The 19,863-nt window shown below is 34.7% G+C and overlaps 1 protein-coding gene across 4 annotated transcripts in view; it reads left to right on the forward strand.

Annotated features, from left to right (window-relative positions):
* TTC28 (tetratricopeptide repeat domain 28) overlaps positions 1 to 19,863 on the forward strand; it is a 609,862-nt gene that overhangs the window by 289,592 nt on the left and 300,407 nt on the right. For all 4 annotated transcript variants that reach the window (XM_036220513.1, XM_036220511.1, XM_036220512.1 and 1 more), the window contains one exon: positions 6,216 to 6,363. In XM_036220513.1, the coding sequence (XP_036076406.1) occupies positions 6,216 to 6,363 (148 nt within the window). The remainder of the gene's footprint in view (positions 1 to 6,215; positions 6,364 to 19,863) is intronic.

Genomic DNA, 19,863 nt, shown 5'->3' on the forward strand with positions numbered 1-19,863 from the left:
GTCATCTATTTTCTGCCACCTCTTCTTTTCCACCAGGGCCAAAGGACCTTATTTAACCTATGTATGATTTTTTTTCTCCAAATAATGAATTTACTAGATAATTGGAGCCTACCCAATCAACTGCGAAAGGTATAAACATTTTTAAAAGCAATTTTAATTTAAAAATCTCCCTCAAATATATTATCTACATTATAGGCCTTTGAAACAGAAGATAACAAACTTAAGTTTTAACTATTTCTTTAATGAGTCAAGGTGATATTTATGATCATTAATTTTTCTTTTAGGCCTGATTTTTGTTAGCCCCTTACTAACTTTATCAAAGGCGATTTCTAATCTGTAAACTAGTGAAGTAGATAAGCTACCTGATAAAATAGTAAATGCTAAATTGAGAATAATACTTAGTGAGAAATTCACTTCTGTTTAATGTTTTTTTTATAAAAGCACATACTCTGTTTTATATTTCGTAGGTGAAATCAATTGGCAACCATTGTTACAACCTTTTAAGTTCATCAGTATCATCCTCTCAGTAAGCGAAAATGGAACATGACATTTGGTGAAGTTAAGCGCCTTGTCCAAAAGCACAAAGCTAAAACAGATAGGATTCCTGTGTCAGCGTTATGAGTCCTTTCTCTTCTACCACATCTGCCTTGGGAATAAGTCACATAGCTTCAGTTCAGAGCTTTTATAGTAGTTATTTCGCTTGTTTAGTATATCCCCTTTCACTTTCCAATTTAGATTTGTGTTTGGAGGTTTGTTGTTAGAGGAAGACTAAACTCTAGAATTGCACTATCCAATCCAATGACTACTAGCTACTTGGTGGCTATTTTAATATAAAGTATTTAAAATGGAATAAAATATAAAGTTTAGTTTCTTAGTCACACTATCCACATTTCATGTACTCAGTGGCCACATGTGACTGGTTAGAGACCACCATTATACATCACAGAGAACAGTGCAGAAAGTTATTTTAATTTCTCCCTTGTTCTAAATGAAACATACATAACAGAATACATATCAAAAATAATTTGCATGTATGAATCCACATGAGTGCCTATTTATTGCAAGAGGGTAAAAACTTATTGAGAGCATGGGTCTTGTGCCTTCACTTTTATATGTCACATTTTTATGTGACATAATGTATTTGTATTATATAATAAATTTTATAAAGGTAATATATATATATTTACATTTTGCTCAAATGATGGACCTCTGTTTTAAGTACTACAAGTAGTCTTTTTCCATACAATACATTCCTGAAAAAGTACGTGAAAGTTAAATATGTAAAATATCAAATATGAAAATATTAAACAAAAGATTGACATGTTCAGTGAGTAGGAAGTGTTAATTCTTAGAGAACTAAAAACTAAAATCTCAAATCATGCCTTTCTTTTTAAGAATCATTTTTTAAATTTACTCTAATTTTATTCTTTTCCATCATGACTATGCGTAGTTAGTTGTTCTATGTACATCCAGTGATGTTAAAGGTTTTCTGCCTTTGGCACCCTGTAATCATTTTCGTTTTTGACCCAGTTGTGTTAAACTACAGTTTAATACTACTGCTTTTTTTTTTTTTAATACTACTGCTTTTTTTTTTTTTAAATACTGCTGCTTTTTAAAAACTAGTATCAGCATTTCTATTTCCCCCATTTCTGTTCATTTTTAAATAAAGTAATAAGGGGACATTCGGTAAAATAGTTATATAATTTATAAATATTAGCGAAGAAGATGATGATGTGGTAGCAGGTGATATGACTGGTCAGCAGATATACTGCCATTTTATACTAGAGCTATTCTTTAGAAGTTATAAAAAAATTCAAATTCAAACAGTAAAGATAAGTTGGGAAAACTAGTGTAATATTTGAAAGTACAGATTAAATCAAAGGCAGCATATTTGTGAATGCATAAACTAAATAATAAACAATCTTAATTTTATATATCATTACATATTACCTGTATTTGTTCTATATTTTATGTTATAAATACACACATGTACCTATGAGCATATATTTACCTACCTAATCACTCATTTGAGCCACGGGAGGATAGGATGTTAGATTTTGGCTTTATTGATGTTTTAGAATTGTGAACCAGGAATGGAGTGTTGTGAGTAAAGACTTAAATATCTTTCATAGCTTCCGGTGGTAATTAACAGGTGAATAGCTTGCTGTTTCACGTCTTTAGCCTTTGAGTATTTTTACCTGTCTAGTGTTTTAACCCTGCCTAGTCCATTTGGAAAGCTATAACTAACAAAAGGGGGTAGCTTTAACAGCAAACATTTATTTCTTACAGTTCTGGAGACTGGGAAGTACGAGATCAAGGTGATAGCATATGTGGTGTCTGGTGAGAAACATAACACACATTTCTCTTGCTATCTGACATGGTAGAAGGGTAGAGGAAGCTTTCTGGGGCCTTTTTTATAAGGACACTAATCCCATTCATGAGGATTCCATTCATGACCTGATCACCTCCCAAAAGCTCTACTTCCAAATACCATCATACTGAAAATTAGATTTTAACATATTAATTTTGGAGGGATACAAACATTTAGAAAACTCTCTGAGGTGAGAAGAATGACCACTTAATAAAGACAACTACTAATAGTTTCAATAACAGGGCATAACTACTTCGGTCATTAGCTACATTTTTATTACTGCTGAAATATTACAAAATCTTACTACTTGGAACCAGTTACTGGTAGCAGTCAAGATATTTATAGTTTTTTTTTTTATAGGCTTCCTCTCTAGACTGAACACCTTGAGGGTATGAGTCCCGTCTTTGTTTCTTTCTTTTGTGGTACACATCACAGTGCCTAGTGCTCCAGATTTTTAGGGAATGTTAATTGAAGGAAATGAGGAACGAATGAAAATTTATTCTTGTAACCCAGTTGTATTTGTGAGATTATTTAGTAGCATCTGTGGAATAATTACTGAGAGTTCTTTGTGGTGAATAACAAAAAATAAATGAATGACTACAACACTTGAAAATCTTAGCTTTCTGCCTTTAGTCCAGTATGTTAACTAGCTCCCTAAAAGTTCTCTTTCTGGCTAAAGCTTCAAGTTAAAATAATTGTTCTCAGTGTGTTGATGCTCTCAATAGTCAATTCATGTTGCCTTTCCTTCTCCATCTGCTACATAATCAGTGACCAGAATGTGGTGTCTGTATGCATGGGGTGACGGCAGGGGCGGGGGGCTGTTGCTGAGGCAGGGTAATGTATTTTCTGAGGTTGGCTGGGCACCAAGTGTTCAATATTGCTTCATAGGCCTCACCTTCCCATGGCATGCTGCACACATACTGCCTCTGCTCAATCCTAAGTGATCAAGACTTGTGCCTTTCCCAAATGAAGCAGCTTCCAGGGATACTTGTGATACTGAGTAAGAGAAAAATTAGTAGCAGGAACCAGTAGGGGTGAAGCGGATATGCTACAGCAGATTATATCAATTTTCTCGACTATGGTAAACAGTTTTGAATTTGAGCACATCTTGACCTTTGCTTAGGAAGAGGCTGGCAGAGGATCATGTGGGTGACTGCTGTACCTCCCCAAACCTGATAGTACCAATTTCTTTTAGTCAGATGGTTCAGATTTTGTCTGGAAGCCTTACAACAGTGAGTATTTCAGTTGCCAATAGTCTTTTATGGGGTAAAAGGTGGAGAGAATGAAGCAGTGATAGGAATTGAATAATATATTAAATAATAAAATATTTGAAATAGTTGTTGGATTCCTCTTATATTTTGTTAGTCCGTAATTGTGTTCTTATTAGGATTCTTTTCTCATTAATTAATAATAAAAATAGCTAATTTTATCGAGTACTTACTTTCAGGCTCTGTGCTAAAATTCTTTTTATTCTATTACAGTAATTCACAATCTAGGTTTTATCATCATCCACTTAAACTCCATAGTAGCATATCTTTCACAGAAGTATTAATAACTAATTTGTATTCAACAACTATTTGTACATGCAATGAGTATTGCATGGAAGAAAGTTGGGAGAGCTCCACTCTGTGAATTAGGATCAGGGGTTTGACAGAGCTTGACTCATTATCCTACCTTGACAAGGATATAACTCTAAGCTTTTGACTGAGAAAAATCTTATAAAGTTGGGTCAGGGATTGTGGAAGGGAATTAGGGAGGTCCAAGAGAGACCTTTGAGCCTTCTCTTCTACCTCTTTTCAAAATCTTCTTCTGAAGAAAGGAAGCAAAGATTGTGGGAAACATAGTCCAGTCATACCTTTTCTCATCTAATTTCTTAGTGTCCTAAGTATACAAAATAAGCATGCTATTCCTTAACTGCTGTGTGAACTTGATACCATAACTGTCATTTAATGCAACTTTGCCTACCTAGTAAGAAGTAGATAAATCATATTTTTCAGTGATTTCAGGTGGCAGACGGGGAAATCATTTGTTCTCTCAGTGAAGTAATGAATGATTAAGTTTTGCTTTTAATATGCAAGAAATTATCAGAATTCACTGAGACTAATTTAAGAACTTTGTTTTTCTAGTTTTTGAGATATAATTGATATATAGCATTGTATAAATTAAAGGTGTGCAGTATAATAATTTGACTTACATATGTTGTGAAATGATTACCACAATAGATTTTTGTGTTTCTTAAAATATATACCTGAAATCTTTAGTTAAAGACATTTTTGTCTTTATATATGTATGCACATATATTTTTTTAGTTTAGCTTCAATGTAGCATCTTTAGAATTATGTAAAGTCTAGTTATTTTTAGCTGGTATGTGGTATATATTACCTCTTGGATTATAGAAATCACCTAAAATGTGAAATGGAAAGGATAGTGAAAAATGTCTATAAAACACATTAAAGATTAAAACAGTGGCTAAGCCAATGAAAAGAAGTGATCTTATGAATTAGTAATGAAAGTGCATTTACAAATTATTGTCTTACTTGGGACTGAGTTTTAACAGATGATGGTAGTTTAAACTAATAGAAGTCTGAATAGCCTATAATAATTTGAGTATTAAATTATTCTGTTTATGGATAGTTTCTTAACAGAAACACTGAATAGCATTGCTCATCTTAAATTACCTCAAAAGGTAATTGTAAAATGAAATAAGATAAGTAAATATGTTTCATAAACATTAAAGATGTTCTGTCTCACTCTCTATCTGTGTGTATGTGTATAAGATATAAAGTTATAAGATTATTAAGTTTAGTGAGTAGTTTTAGGAGTCGTTTGAAACTTCATTTAGATCCTATGAATGCAATTTTTGACAGTCTAAAGTATATTGGACTAAAAAGTTAAATTTGTGTTATAAAAATGTAGTTTTTGTAAGAATATTTAAGTTAAAGAGGAGGCCAAGTATTTTAGAAGCAGATATTGTGATATAAGCAATGAATACATTAATAATATGCCATTTTTATGTGTTATTTTATCAGATACAAGGCCCTTTGCTGGTTATATACTGGTAACACTTTTTTTTACTCTGTATTCTTGAAAATAAACTATGCTGCTGTAAGGACTATTCTAAAATTTAAATATTTTATTAATTTCTTGTCCCTTTCTACAACTAGCTGAAAGGAGGGATGTTCTCCTGTAATCACAGCTAATGATAATAGTTTTTAAATGAGTCCAATTAAAGAATACAATCTTATTTTGTTTCTGAGCAAAGCACACATATTTTAGATAGCAGCTTTTAAACATATCTGAAACACTACATTAAATATAGCCATATTATATTATTATTAAAATTATCTTAATAATCATATTGTTTTTTTCTGTTAATTATATAAAAAGGGAAAGTATGAAATAAGTAGAATTTGAGTGTCTCTCATTTACCTTGCACTGTACCACATACTTCTGTGAGATACAAAAGAATCTGCAAACTCTTGTCCTTGAGGAGCTTATGACATTAAAGGTAGGATAAGAAGTATTTTTTAAAAAACAGTAAAAGCAGTATGTGGATAAATGCCAAATACTGTGATAAAATGTATAAATGTATAAATGTTCTAGAAGTTGAAAGAAGGGAAGTTTAGAATATAATTTGCCTAAAGGAAGTATGCTTACCTTTTATAACGTTTGAAGAAATCGGATTTTATTGAGAACTGTTTACTAGCTTTTTGAATCAAGACTATTTACTAGCTTTTTGAATCAAGACTGTCTCAGTTTTGCTGACCTGTTGTTCGAATAAAGACTCATCAGCAGCCTTGTTGGACATAGTATATAACATGCATTATATTTCCTTTATTTGTAGGCATACTTTCGACAGGGTGTTGCCCTCCAGTACCTCGGACGTCATGCCGATGCCCTGGCAGCCTTTGCATCTGGACTGGCTCAAGACCCCAAGAGTCTCCAGCTTCTGGTGGGAATGGTAGAAGCTGCCATGAAATCTCCCATGAGAGGTAAGTATGATAAAAGTGTATGGTGTGACACTAATTTAAAGTAGAACATCTCTAGCCTTTGAAGACTTCAGACTCAGGTATTGAGAACTGATAACGTTATCAAATTTGCTAAGATTGAATATTTTAGATAAAGAAAGATTAAGAATCCCTGTCAGCAGCTGACCATGAGCCATAATAGGATTGTGGTAAGGCTACTGGCCTAGAAGTTTGTGGACCTAGATTATATTTTTGAATTTTTCATTAATTAACTATATGACCATGGGTAAATGAATTGATTTCTCTGGATTTTAATTATATAAAGAGTCCTCATGCTCTTTGTAGTTCTAAGATTCTGGACCTCTAAACTACAACACCTCTGATTTGTTTAGGTAGACCAGTATGCCATCTAGAAATAAATAAGAGAAGACATTAGACATCCTAATATTTCATAAAAGGACATATGGATCTAACTGTAGGCTCTGTGTAACATTTTTCAGAGGAGCATTACAAGATTATGTTGAATCGAAAGAGAGAATCAGCAGACACTAGTTTAAATTGTTTTCTCCTATTATTCTATTTTATAACAATTGATATTCTAGGAAAACAATGGATTGGAAATAGTACTGTGGAAGTTGGAGAAGTTCGAAGGCCCAGAACAGATTGGCTTCACTTTAAGGCATTGATTTTTGAGAAATGAGTTCTTGGGAAAATTGGACCGAAAGTGCACACACAAATTTACATCTTTGCAGAGTAGTGGAGACAGTAAAGTAGATTGATGGCAGATAGTGGACAGCTAATATTGTTCCATGTTAATTAGGGTATATCAAGCAGAACTGTTTTATTTATTTATTTTTTTCTGAAAAGGTATGTTTTTGAATGAATCTAAAAATTTTGATGGCAATATCATTAGACATTTTATCTAGTTTAGAAAATGTTTGTGACATCAGATTGTTTTAATATACCGGCTAGTGTGGTATTTGGCTAGTATGGTATATCAAAATATATGCTAAGTAAAAGTTTGATGAACTAAATGGTACTTGTATGGTATCTAAGCAATTCATAGCTATAAAAAATATCTTTCTGAAAGTCAAAGATTTCATGTTTTAGAAAAAAAGTGGTAACGAAACCTCTCTCATGTGGTTTTATAACCCCATACAAAGCTGTGTTTGCTGCAGGAACCTAATGGCTTCCCCCACTGGGGGACCTGCTGTTAATAAACTCTGACTTAGAGCAGATGCGCTTTGGAGCTCCAGGGCTTGGGGGTTGGGCATGGGGTGGCTACGGACAACAAAAAAAATCAATCTGTCTCTCCTTTCCATTTTCCACTGGTTTCTCATTCTTTGTCTACACCCTACTGCAAGTAATTTACGTGGAACATTTTTTATCTAGTTCATGAAGATATCACTTCTTTATTCTGAGGTATTTCTGCTGTTACCTTAGAATATTGGAGTGAACATGTTGAGATCAGCAGAATCATACTTACCATTTTGCCTTTGAAGCAGTTTGTTTAGATAAATGTAAGGAAATCTCTGCACTGAGAGAAATAGCTCAGTGCTGTTGTCACCCTTAGGGTTTTCTGTGCCTTGTTCTTTCCCGGCTTATACTGAGTAACCTAAGGCTGACCCTGGAGAAAGTTGCCTCTTACAGGTGCCTGGAGCACGTCAGTATTTTTTTTTTCTTTCCTTAAGGCAATTTAATTTACTGTTTATTTTTAGTATTGCCTTTACCACTGTATCTATTCCAGGTGGACATTCTTATCAACATTTTATATACAGAGATTGTGACTTTGCTCGGTGTTGTTCTGTACATTATCTTACATCTTAATAACCTCTTTTTTTGTCGTATGGTGGTAACTCATAAAATCTATCATTATTTGCTGCCCATTTTCTACCCATCTTTATTTTAGCCTTCTGCAGCTTTCTATGTTTCTGTCATTGTTGCATAGCTGTGCAGTCTGGGTCACTTTACACATAGGTCTGATCTGTTGTGTCAGTTGTTTTTATTTTGTAATTTTTAAATGCAACAGAAGAAGCTCTCAGTCCAGGTGCATCTGTAAGCAAACAAAGCTCTCATGATATGCACAGCATTCCTTTGTAGGAAGTTTCAAGATTTCATTTTTTTTAAAAGGTAGGGCTGATCTATATTATACCCTTGTTCCCTAAATAAATGTTATATTTTTGCATATTGAAACTTACCTGATTTTTTTATATTGTTGCTGCCTATATTGCTAACTGAATTAAGTCTTTTTTCTTTATTTTTATGGTTTCACTCATACTAACCAGATATCAGTTAAACTACTTCTCCTGTGGTTATATTTACATCATTATGTATAATGTATTTCCTTTAAATCGTTAATGAAAATATAAAAATAAATATAAATATAAATATGACACTCTTTTTCATGACTTCAAATTATTCACTTTCTATTTTCCATTTTTCCTGTTTAGATAGTCTTTTAGCAATTTCAATTTATTGTAGCTTATAAATGTTTATGCAAATTTGGATTGTGTAGCATAGTACTACTGCCAACCACAGATTTAATAATATAATTACAAAATGTGATGGAGTTTACCTTTATTTGTTCCTCTAAAGACACCAGGGCTGCTTCTTGCTGAGGGCTCTCTTGAGTATTTTTTCTCTCCTCCTGTTAATTCGGTAATCTAAAGACTATTACATTTATGGGCTATCACCTGTCGTGGTGTTTCTACAAGCTCCAGAGGATCCAGGGAAACTGATTTTATGAAGTGCTGGTAGAAAATGGCTGTTTAATGTATAAGCTTTTCTCTCAGGGTCAAGTTGGGACTCACCTTTTATTTGCTTTATTGTCCACCCTTGGTGAACTCTTTTAGGTGGCAGTTACTTTTCTCAGGAGGCCTCTTTTTGAAATATATGTTAAGAAATATAAACTTTCTCCCCCAAAAGATTAGAATCTTAATTCCAGCACTGCCATTTGCTCTTCCATTGACTGAGCAAAGCTGCTTCCTTTCTCTACACCTAAGTCCTTATCTGTAAAAGGGAAATGGTAATATCTACCTCCTAATAATGTTCTGAGAATCAGACACTAGAATGCAAAGGCAGGCACCTTGTAGGATGCCTCCCCCTCAGCAATGTGATGCTCTTCTTCTCACTGGCAATAGAAGAAGCAGCAGTAATAATCCTGCTCTTGTATTTATGGCTGGCACAGTATTAAGGGTGTGGAATGAGCACTGCATAGTACGCACAATCCTTTTGCTGAGAACTCACTGGAGAACTTTCTCCCAGGCCTAAGTTCCAGGAAAAGCTGAGTTTCTCCTGAGTGTTGGTGTATTTTTATCTGAAAGGTCTGGAAAATTTTCAAGTAATCCTTTATCTTTTTGCTTTGTCCTCTATGGAGCATAGAGCCCAGTGTCCTGGCTACCTTTAGGAAGTGTGTCAAGGCTTACTTACAGCCTGCCGGTCTGTATGCTGAGTTTTATTGTCTCACCCTTATTTTCTACTCATTTCAATTTTTGTGTTTTCCACCTTATTTCTACAGAAGGCCTTTGAATCCTTTTTGAATGAAATGGAATGTAAATACATAAAGAAATCCAGAAAAATGTGAAGTGACTTAGACAGAGTACTGAACATATCAGTTGTTTTTGTTTTCTTTTTTTTTTTGAGGTGGGTTAAGTTTTGCTTTTAGTATGAAATAAAGTTTTTTTTTTTTATTGTGGTAAAATATATGTAACATAAAATTGACTATTTTAACCATATTTAGTTATAAAATTCAGCGCCATTAAGTATATTTACAGTGTTGTGCAACTGTCACTACCAGCCATCTTCAGAACTTTTTTATCTTCCCAAATTGGCACTCTGAACCCATTAAACAACAATCCCCATTCCACTGTTCCCCCCTGCTCCTGACAAATATTGTGCTGCTTTTTATCTATGAATTTGATTACTGTAGGTATCATATAATATTTGAGTTTTTGTGACAAACCCTATGGTTTTTAATTTAATTTCCTCTTTAAGGAATTAAGAGAGGTAAAATTAAAATTAAATGCTTATTATGAACTTTACCTCTAAATTTTGTTTTTCGGGGGAGTGTTTTACCCTCAAAATGCTTTAGTAGCTGTATATTTTCTTTGGATCCATGTTTGGAGATTCATTCCAGAATTATTTCTCCTAATCTTTGGATTTTCAGTTCAGTACTATATTTTAGTGATGTATCTAAGGATATTTGGTAGTGGTATCACCAGGGTTTTAGGAAAGTTGAAGCCTTTTTAATAATGGATGCCAGGAAAATGTTATAAGGATAAATTGAAAGGCTCCAGAATGTCTTCATAGTGCCTTAGACAGATTGAAATCTGTAAAAATATTAGTTACCTTGAAGACGATCCATAGGAGACAGTTAGTAGAGTACCATTCTTTTGGAATGAGGCATTATGCCTGTTAAATACATTTCCTCCTCAAATTCTATAAGTTTTTCGAAATTCTAAATACGTCTGACATTTATTACCTGCTCTTCATTGCAAATACAGGACTTTTCCTATAACTTGTTTTTCTGGATTTTTATCTCTTCCAAATCAGTCTGTTTTTTGCTGTCCTTCCAGAATGAATTTTCTAAAATGTAAGTTTGATCTATCATTGTCTTACTCATAATTCTGCATTTTCCCTATTGCCTATAGGATACAGGCCCACCTCCTTAGTGTAAGAGATCTCTTAACTCTGTTTCATTCTCATCTCCAAGATGCAGTCTATCCGCAGTTTTTGGGTATTGGTCTCTCATATCACCATTTTCTATTCAGATGTTAATTCCTTTGGAAAGCATTTCCATACATACCCAGGTAGATTAGCACCTTTCTCCTTTGGGGTCCCATAGTACATCCTACCAATGCTAAGAACTCTGGATTCAAAGTTGCATCATTAGTTTATGTATTACTAAGAAAAAAGAAAATGCTAATGATTAAAGGATGACACAATTCTTTCTTATCACTTATCTTTTTATTTATATAAACTGAAAGAGATCTTTTAGTCCCTTTAGGGCATAGAAGTGACAGACCATTGTGTGGCACCATTGAGTTCAGAGATACTAAATCCCAAATTTAGAGATGTTAATATGTGAATAAATGCGCATCTCAGAACTGATGAAATGTAGTATAATAAATCCTCACTTAATGTTGTCACCATGTTCTTTGACTTCAAGTTGAAGGACATATAATGACACCAGTTTTACTATAGTATATTTAATATAAACAAAAGTTAAGTTTCTATGGCATCTCATCAGTGCTATAATGAAATGACATTGAATGAAATGACATTTGAGCACCTGCTATATATCTCTCAGCAGAGTGTGATTATTTATTATTAGCCTCTACTATATTCATATAAGCTTTTCAGGTGTTAGGAAATGCGACTTTGTTCATCTTAAATTTTTATAGCCTTTACATTTTGAAAGCACATAGCTGGTGTTCAATGACTGTTGCAAAGGGCCTTTACATTCTTATGGAGTTGGTTTGACATTGGCTATTGCATAGTTTCTAGAAAGAAAAACATTTAATAGCTACAGGTTGCCAAAACTCTGTTCCACGTAGCCTAATAAAATCATAAAATTAGTCCCTTTGCTAACAGCCTAAGTTTACTCTAGCATAGGAATTAGAATCATAGAAGAGTATAGTTGGGAAGAATCTTAGAGATCGCCTAATCTAGCCTATATATTTTTATACATTAAAAAAGTACCATACCACTTTTATTCACTAAATGCATGTACAGCTGATAACCAGAGGTTCTGATTAGTGAGTATGGACCAATAAGACATAATAATAGCTAAAAGCAGAGACTCAATTTGATATTGAAAAAAATGTTTTAATTTATATTAAGTGAAATGGACTTTTTGTATATGTATGTGTATACATGCATAGATGCATACATAGGTACATATATGGGTAGACATATGTATATATTCATACATATATGTACATAAGTATTAGACATATCCACATTGTATGTGTGTGTTTATGTGTGTGTGTAAATAAAATCAGTACCACAATTTATACATTTGACAAAGTGAAGAGACTGAGGCTATGGGGCTTTGAAATTCAAGTCTTTTTATTCTTAGCTCAGTATCTTCTCCATTTTTCCACTGTTCCAGTCAAACTCGCCTGTTGTTCACCATGACCTGTCATTCCATGTACCTGTCTTCTCCTGGACCTTTGATTAGGACAAATCTTCTGCCTAAAATACTCTTCACTCTTAGAAAAAAATGACTTAACTCCTACTCTTTCTTCAAGAAATCAGTTAAGTTCTGCTTCCATGAAGCTTTCTGATTACCCTTGATAATTACTCCATTTTCCAGACTCTTATAACATATACTGTACATGAGCTTGTACAGTTGATATTCAATATTATATTAGTTTCAAGTATATAGCATAGTGGTCAGAGATTTATATAACTTATGAAGTGATCCCCCCAATAAGTCTAGTACTCATCTGGCTCCATATGTAGTTATTACAATATTATTGACTGTTCTCTATGCTCTATTTTACATCCTCATAAATATTTTGTAACTGTCAATTTGTACTTCAATTTGGCAACAATAAGTTTGTTCTCTATATCAATGAGTCTATTTCTGTTTTGTTTGTTCATTTATTTTACTTTTTAAATTCCACAAATACTGAAATCATATGGTATTTATCTTTCTGTCTCTGACTTATTTCATTAGCATAATACCGTATAGGTCCATCTGTGTTGTTGCAAATGGTAAGATTTTATCATTTTTTTTTTTATGGCTGAGTCATATTCCATTGTGTATATGTACCACATCTTTTCCCCTCCCTTTTAAATTCTCCCAACCCCCAGTTCCACCCCTGATCTACAGATGTTGCCATCTCCCCTTAACAACTGGATCTCTGAAGGCGGGGCATCTTCTCCAGTGCACTTGCAGCGCGCACCTGGGGCCTGGCACACCCAAGGTGTGGTCTGTGGCTCCATATGGGGTACGAACCGAGGACCTTATGTGTGCAAAGCCAGTGTGCTAACCACTACATTATGGATCTACCCACCAATACCACTTCTTCTTTATCCAGTTGTCTATTGATAGACATTTTGGTTGCTTCCATATCTTGGCTATTGTAAATAATGCTGCAATGAGCTGAGATGCATTTATCTTTCTGAATTAGTGTTTTGGATTTCTTTGGATAAATACCCAGAAGTGGAATTGCTGGGTCATAAGGTAGTTCTATTTTTATTTTTTTGAGGAACCTCCATACTAATTTATCTTTTAATGTATTTATATTCTCTTTCCTGTATATACTGCAAGTGGAAATTCGATCTTTTTCTTTTGTTCCTTCAATTTCATTTTTATTTAGTGAAAATTAGTACAATTGATGACTTCTTGTCTTGTTTTGTTTTGTTTTGTTTTTTGGGGTGGGGATATTCCTATTCCTATTTCCTTCAGTCCTTTAACTGTGGCAATGCTCTCTATTATTGTATAGTTTTAGAGTTCCAATTAGATAGCTCTTTCTTTTGGACTTAGCCATGATTGCTCTGATTAAAAATACCACCAGCTGAAGCATAGTATCTTTGTTGGCCATCAATCGTTTTTGGCTGTCAATGTCTGAACACTTCCTGTGTTTGTGGAATTCTTTATCTCATACTTCTGTTGCCTGCCTTCCAGTGTAAAAGCTGAAAACATCAGATCCTAATTTTTCCATCCTTCTTTGAACCTGGGACCCCACTTTTGATTCAGGAGCTAAAGGCTCAAAGGAAAAAGAATAGCACAGGATTTGTTCTTGTAGTAGTGGGTGGCAACAGTGACATCCATTTTCTAAGGGTGGCATTTAATAGCGATGGAGGCAGAATTACAAGCTGTGGTGTCCTGAGTTTAGTTGCAGCAGTTATGTTGCCTTTTTTGTGGCATGGTTTTGACTGTGGGCCTGGAAGCCTGGTTTTCCACCCCTCCCATTAGCCACTCAGTATATTCCTTTTCACTTAAAACCAATCAAGATTGGTTTATTTTGTGAGCAATTTGCCTGATATGGTATCATAGGACCTTGACTTAGAGCCCTGCAGTGGATTCTTATCTTGGCTCTGTCCTAAGCTGTCTGATCTTGGGTGAATCACTTAAATACTCAGATTCTTCATTTTTTAAAAAGAGTATTTTCAAGGTGTTTTCAGCTCTAAAATTCTGTTAATTTTGTTTCTACTAATTAGCCAGTGGAATGCTAATGTGACCATCATTGCCTGCCAAACCCATCAATAGTACCACCAAAATTCTGCTCACAGTTTCTTTAGTTCTTTTTTATTCCAGCGTTTCTTGGGTTCTTATGCCTGTATTTAGCCATATTGGGTTAGCTGGTATTTACTGGTTCTATGCACTGCTTGCATCTTGACAGGTGTAAAATTTCTTTGTTTTCTGTTTAGTGGTCTGATTAAAGGGAAACAATTCTTTAGGCACCAGTAGGTTTTGAGGTTTACATGGTAATGTTGATTCAGACGAGAGCTCCTTAATGGAGAGTTGAGGTTTGAAGTCATAAATTGTGAAAATTACATTTTAATACAGTACTGTTGGCTGAGAGATTCATGATTTAAAGAGACCAAGCTTTTTATAGTTTTTTTACATGTGCACAGTGGAACAACTTATATGATAGTTTTTCAGGAAAGCTAGCAAATGCATCATTATAACTGCTACCTACCTCATTGTAGGGTTATAGACATTAGTTTTGCACTTGTCTTCTGAAAAAAGGAGAAGGGGGAGAAGGAGTTTAGAGGTCATCCACAGTCGAACCCAGCTTCTAATAGAATCTTTCTGTGGCTTTCTAACCCCTAATTTATATCCTTTCCAGACACCACATGAAAATAAAAACGAGATCAAAGTTAATTTTGTCTTCTACCTTACCTTAGTAAACTCAGATGATTTCTTTATAGTTTCATTGTCACCCCAATAAAAATTGATAATATTTTTTTTTATTTGGTCGTACTGGTCTCAATCAGCAGTAGTGGACACTGGGGTTGCTACTGAAAATGACAGGTATTTTGTTAGGAGAACTTTTCTTATTGCATCTTCTAGGGAAAAAGGTGAACAAGATTTATTAATCAGTCATTTGAATTCAGGTTTATTCAACTCCAAATATGTTAGAGATTTTTACCTATGTGGCAATGGCAGGTTTTGTATTTAGTGCCTATATTGTGCCAATTGCTATGGAGTTATAATAAAGTATTAAACAGTCCCACAGTGGCTTTCAGATTTAGCTGGGAAAATATTTTTTAAAAAACATATGTGGAATAATTCTAAGATAGTTAAGGATGAACTGTAATACTAACTGTAAAAATGCAGCAGAATTTTAGATACAAACATTAATGTGGGCTGGAAAACCTGGGGATACTGTATAGTACAGGCGGAACTTGAGGGATGTGTGTGTAATGTTTTGAGAAGGCAACAGGACAGAGAAGGGAGGAACATTCAGGGAAAGTGGTATGTTATATTCAAAGAAAGACCAAAAGAGAGGATGAGCGAGGCATATGCATGTGAGAGTGAAGAGAGAAAAATAACTGGACTGAGGTTAGTGTTACAAAGTCATGTGGATAAGTAGATAGTGAAGGTGGTTCTAGATTTTTTTTTTAGCATTTTATTTTATTTCATTAATAGTTTCAAGTATACAGTACATTGGTTAGACATTTATATAGTTTGTTAAATGCTCTCCCCCATTACTCTCACATCTCTGGCTCTAAACATAGCCATTACATTACTGCTGACTACGTTCCCTAATGCCGTACTCCCCATCCCTGTGACCCTCTCTCAATTACTAATTTGTACTTCTTTAGTCCTCCCAGCCCCCCAATCCCTCTCCCCTCTGGCAGTCACCAGATCATCCTCTGTATTCATGAGTCTTTTTGATTAGTTTGTTCTTTTTGTTCCTTAGATTATACATATAAGTGGTATTACACATATTTATGGTAATTGTTTTCCTCTGACTTATTTCACTCAGCATAATAACCTCTAGGTCCATCCATGTCATTGCAAGTGGTAGGATTTCATTTTTTTATGGCTGAGTAGTAGTCCTCTGTATATATGAACCGGGACTTCTTTATCCAGTTGTCTGTCGATGGGCATTTAGGTTGCTTCCATATCTTGGCTATCGTGAATAGCACTGCTCTGAACATAGGGGTACATAGATCTTTAATTTTAGGGTTTTGGTTTTCTTTGGATAGATACCCAGAAGTGCAATTGCTGAGTCAAAAGGGAGATCCATTTTTAATTTTTTGAGGAATTCAGACTGTTTTCCATAGTGGCTGTACCAATTTACAGTCCTGCCACATCCTTACCAACATTTGTTGTTTTTTGGTTTGTTGATGATAACCATTCTGACAGGTGTGAGGTAATATCTCATTGTGGTTTTCATTTATATTTCTCTGATGATTAGTGATGCTGAACATCTTTTCATATGTCTATTGGCCATCTGTACTTCCTCTAGATAGAACTACCCAGGTCTTCTGTCCATTTTTTAATTAGATTGTTTGTTTTTTGTTGAGACATGTGAGTTCTTAATATATTTTGATGTTGAATTATATCCCCTCTATTCCCACTTTGCTGAGAGTTTTTATCATAAATGGATGCTGGATTTTGTCATATGCTTTTTCTGCATCTTTTGATATGATCATATGAATTTTATCTTTCAGTTTGTTAGTGTGGTGTATCACATTAATTGATTTGCGGATATTAAACTAACCTTGCATCCCAGGAATAAATCTCACTTGATCATGGTGTATGATATTTTTAATGTATTGCTAAATTTGGTTTGCTTATATTTTGTTGAGGATTTTTGCATCAATGTTCATAAGGGATATTGGCCTATAGTTTTCTTTTCTTGTAATGTCTTTATTTGGTTTTGAAATCAGGTAATGGTGGCCTCAAAAAAAGAATTGGGGAGCTTTCCTACCTCTTGAATTTTTTGGAATAGTTTGAGAAGATTTGGTATTAATTCTTCTCTGAATGTTTGGTAAAATTTGCCTATGAAGCCATCAGGTCCAAGACTTGTTTTTTTGGGAGTTTTTTTTGACTATGATTCGATTTTGTTGGTGGAAATAAATGAATTCAGATTTTCTTCTTGACTTTGTCTTGGGAGATTGTATATTTCTAGTAATGTGCTCATTTCTTCCATATTGTCCAATTTGTTGGCATATAATTGCTTATATTATTTTCTTATGATCCTTTGTATTTCAGTGGAGTCCATAGTTACTTCTATTCTTTCATTTCTGATTTTAATTATTTGGGTCTTCTCTCTTTTTTTCTTGATGAATCTGGTTAAGGGTTTATCAATTTTGTTGATCCTTTCAAAGAATCAGCTCTTGGTTTCATTAATCTTTTGCATTGTTTTTCTACATTCTTTTTCATTTATTTCTGCTCTGGTCTTTATTGTTTCATTTCTTCTACTCACTTTGGGCTATGTTTGCTGTTCTTTTTCTAGTTTAAGTGTAAGTTTAGAGTATTTATTTGAGCTTTTTCTTATTTCTTGAGGTAGGCTTGTATTGCTATGAATTTCCCTTTTAGGACTGCTTTTGCTGTGTCTCATAGATTTTTGAGTCATTGTGTTTTCATTTTCATTTGTTTCTAAGTATCTTTTGATTTCTTCCTTGATCTCATTGTTAACCCATTCATTATTTGGTAACATGTTATGTAGCCTTCATGTGTTTGTGTATTTTGCAGTTTTTTTTCTTGTAGTTGATTTTTAGTTTCATACCATTGTGATTGGAGAAGAGACTTGATATGATTTCAGTCTTCTTAAATTTATTGATATTTATTTTGTGCCCTAGCATGTGGTCTATTCTGGAAAATGTTCCATGAGAAGAATGTATATTTTTTTTGCTTTGGGGTGAAAAGCTCTAAAAGTGACTATTAAATTAATCTGGTCTAATATGTCACTTAAGACCACTGTTTCCTTATTGATTTTCTGTCTGGAAGATCTGTCCACTGTGCCAATGGGGTGTTAAAGACCCCTACTATGAGTATATAACTGTGGCTCTCTCCTTTTCTGTCTTTCAATAATTGCTTTATATATGTAGGTGTAATTGTTGAGTGCATATATGTTTACTAGGATTTTGTCCTCTTAATGTATATGATCCCTTTATCATTATCTAATGCCCTTTTTTGTCTCTTATTATAGTCTTTCTTTCTTTTAAAGTCTATTTTGTGTGATATAAATATTGCTACCCTGGCTTTTTTTTATATTTTCATTTGCATGAAATATCTTTTTCCATTTCTTTACTTTCAGTCTGTTTGTGTCATTTGATATGAAGTGGGTCTCTTGTAGACAGCATGTGCGTGGATCTTGTCTTATTATCCATTCTGCTATCCTACATCTTTTGATTGTAGTGTTGAATACATTTATATTTAAAGCGATTATTGATAGGTGTATACTTATTGCCATTTTATTATTCGTATTTATGGTTTTTTTTCCTGCTCTTCTTTTATAGAAGTCCTTTTTAACATTTCTTGTAATACTGGCTTGTTGGTTATGAACTCTTTAAGCTCTTTCTTGTCTGGGAAGCTCTTTTTTGGCTGTGCCCACAGGGTGTGAGTTGCTCTGTGGGAGCTGACCCCACTGAATGGGATTTGCCCTAGCAAGCTTGTATACTTGTTGAGACCACCCCTTGTCAGTTGTTGCTTATAGTTAGGTGTTGCACAATTGCGGTCTAGCTCCAGCCTTTGGATGTGTTGGTTTTGTGGCTCCTTCGGAGGGGCTTTCCAGTAGGCCAAGGTCAGTGGCTGCCTTTGATTGCTCAGGGCTACCTGGTGGGAGCTACAAATGATTCACAGATGGTTGCTGCCTGTAGGTAAGTGGAAGAGACAATGCTGTAAACCACAGTCTGGTTACCCCCAGTACCAGGCCTGAGGTGATTTAGCGAAAGGACCGGTGCTCCTTAAGGCCTGAGGCTCCCTGTCTCTTGCTTGTAAGACTCCACAGCCCGAATCACTTCTGAGTGACACGCATTATGGGTGGTGCGGGGACCCAGAGAGTCAAATGGATATATTGAGCAGATTTCCCCCGATGACTGCAGTGTCATTTTACATGCCAGCACTGTCTCTGTGGTTTCCTAGAAAAGTCTCAGATTGCAGCAAGGTCAGCCACTGCCCACCTTGCGCCTGCAAACACCCCAGTCTGTTCTAGAAATATTGAAACTCAAGGGCAAGGGTTTATGGCCTGCCACTGAGTTTCTCCCAGGACACATGGACATTTCGTGGGCTGCATGAGCTGAGTGCTGTTGTTTGTTGTTAAATTCATGTCCCAAGGAAAGTACAGGATATAATTGGGTTGCCTGGGTATAGGCTTGCCACAGGTAATTTATGGGTTGGGTTGGGCATGGTCTCAGTGAGACACGGGGCTGTCAGGCCTATACAGTACCAGATTTGCTGCCAGTTCTGGGTCCGTGGGCTTCTTCAGAGGTCACAGATCACTGTAAAATCTCTGCCAATTGGGATGGGCCCACAGACCCCCATGATCTGCCCAAGTGACATTGTATGTAGTTCTAGCAGCAGTGATCTGCCTGCCACTATTTTCCCCAAAA

The sequence above is a fragment of the Rousettus aegyptiacus genome, unplaced genomic scaffold (assembly GCF_014176215.1).
Source record: "Rousettus aegyptiacus isolate mRouAeg1 unplaced genomic scaffold, mRouAeg1.p scaffold_m13_p_5, whole genome shotgun sequence".
Taxonomy (NCBI): Eukaryota; Metazoa; Chordata; class Mammalia; order Chiroptera; family Pteropodidae; genus Rousettus; species Rousettus aegyptiacus.